At 30.1% G+C, this 1,960-nt stretch overlaps 1 protein-coding gene across 1 annotated transcript in view; it reads left to right on the forward strand.

The window, feature by feature from the left end:
* The first annotated feature begins 1,062 nt into the window (after positions 1 to 1,062).
* Positions 1,063 to 1,960, forward strand: part of LOC106791735 — an 8,166-nt gene continuing 7,268 nt past the window's right edge. The window contains exons 1-2 of the mRNA XM_014757606.1: positions 1,063 to 1,256; positions 1,588 to 1,679. Of these exons, the coding sequence (XP_014613092.1) occupies positions 1,112 to 1,256; positions 1,588 to 1,679 (237 nt within the window). The 5' untranslated portion in view covers positions 1,063 to 1,111. The remainder of the gene's footprint in view (positions 1,257 to 1,587; positions 1,680 to 1,960) is intronic.

A 1,960-nucleotide genomic window follows, 5' to 3' on the forward strand; every position in this document is an offset into this window, starting at 1 on the left:
TTTTTTGTCATCTTTTAAACAAGATGAATGGGATGTTTTTTTTTTTTTTTTATACAAAATAATCATTCATATAGAAAACAAAAAATATAAATATAAATATAAATATAAATTTTGATTGGTAGATCTTTCAAGAAGAATCATTTTCCTGACTACGTTTTACCAAGCGTGGGATTAATGATGGTGGCAAAGGTGGTGGTGGTGGTGGTCATGGGGGAGGAGGAAGAAGTTCAAAAGTTTACCACACACGTCTGTTTCGTGTTGTTATCAGACACACATCCTCCTCGTACCTATACTTGTATAAACACACACGATAAGTGTGTCTATTTCTAGATACAGGGTTCCGTTATTAATACAGGGATCATTTTCATCCTGGTTATTCGATGGCACCCTATAAGGAACACGATAACTCTGTTTGATTTTACCGATACTATCATCATCATCATCATCATCATCATCATCATCATCATCATCATCATCATCATCATCATCATCACCGGATTCGATGAGAATGGAGAGAAAGAAAAGAAAAAAAAAATAGTCATTCGATTTATCACTGTGTGAATATTTACTTCTGCCACACTAAATGATATTAATATTAATATTAATAATATTTTTACAGAGTTGAGAGAATATTATTTATACTGAAGAAAAAAAAATATGGTTCATTGAAATTATCAACCACCCCTTTATGGAAATTTCTCTGTCATGTAGCATTTTCTAATTCAATATTAAAATGATTTTAAATCATTTATATATGTATTTAACATATGTATATATATATATATATATTTACATGTTTGCTTTTGATTTTATTAATCCTATATCATCGTCAATATTAAATCCAATAAAAAAAGAAAATTAAAATTAAATAATTATAATAGATTATTTTCCATCATTGCAGGAAAAATATTTATAATAAAGTAAAAGAGAGGTGTTTATCCAAACCCCTTCTAACCCCCCCCACTCACCCCTCACCCTCTCGTGAAAAATTCAATCATATCGTATTTTAAAATGCAATTATATGTATATGACGTTTACCTATCGTATGTAACATCGTTTCGATTTGTTTGTTTTTCATTTTTGTTACAGTAATCCACGAGCATCGCGAAATATGGCAGAAAAACAACGTCGAGACAATCTCAATACCAATATCTCGACGATGGCGTCCTTAGTTCCTATTATCGTTGGATGTCCGAGAAGGTTGGACAAGATATCTATCCTACGATTAGCTACGTCATATTTAAGAATGGATTACAGTGAGTTTGGAAGATTTTTTTTTAATTATTTATCTTCTTCTTCTTATTATTATTATTATTATTCTATTATCAAGGGTTAATCAAAAGTTCGTGTGCATTTGTTGCGTTACAAATGGTCTCTGTGTTATAAATTGTATAATTGAATTGTATTGTGTATGTGTGTGTGTTTTTTTTTTCGTAGAATTTATTTTGAAAATAATATATTTTAAAAACGTACACGAACTTTTGCTTCACCCCCTACCTACCCCCCTCTAATATTTATGAATAATTTAATTGTTGTACGTGTGTTTTGAAACGTTTTTTTTTTTTTTTTTTGTTTTTTTTTTTTTAGCACTTGGACGTGGATCGGCCAATTTTTTACCGAAACAATTCAAAGACTTGGACGTGGAACAATACATTTTGGATGTGAGTTGCAACGATTCAAAATGATCATATATTTTGTTCTTTTTATATTCGATCGAAATTTCGAAGAAATTTATATATCTATAAAGAGAGAGAGAGAGAGAGAGAGAGAGAGAGAGAGAGAGAGAGAGAGAGAGAAAAAAGGAAAACATTATATTAAAACGAATCGTTATTCGACGATCATAACATTTGCCCCCTTGTCTCTTTTAATCTTGAAAATGATACAAGCCTTCTATATTTAATACTTTTAAAGAAAAAAAAGTCAACTGGTAATACATTGATTGGTGATCTTGTTGCCTGTT

Source organism: Polistes canadensis, unplaced genomic scaffold (assembly GCF_001313835.1).
Source record: "Polistes canadensis isolate GaletaPanama2010 unplaced genomic scaffold, ASM131383v1 scaffold_338, whole genome shotgun sequence".
NCBI lineage: Eukaryota > Metazoa > Arthropoda > Insecta > Hymenoptera > Vespidae > Polistes > Polistes canadensis.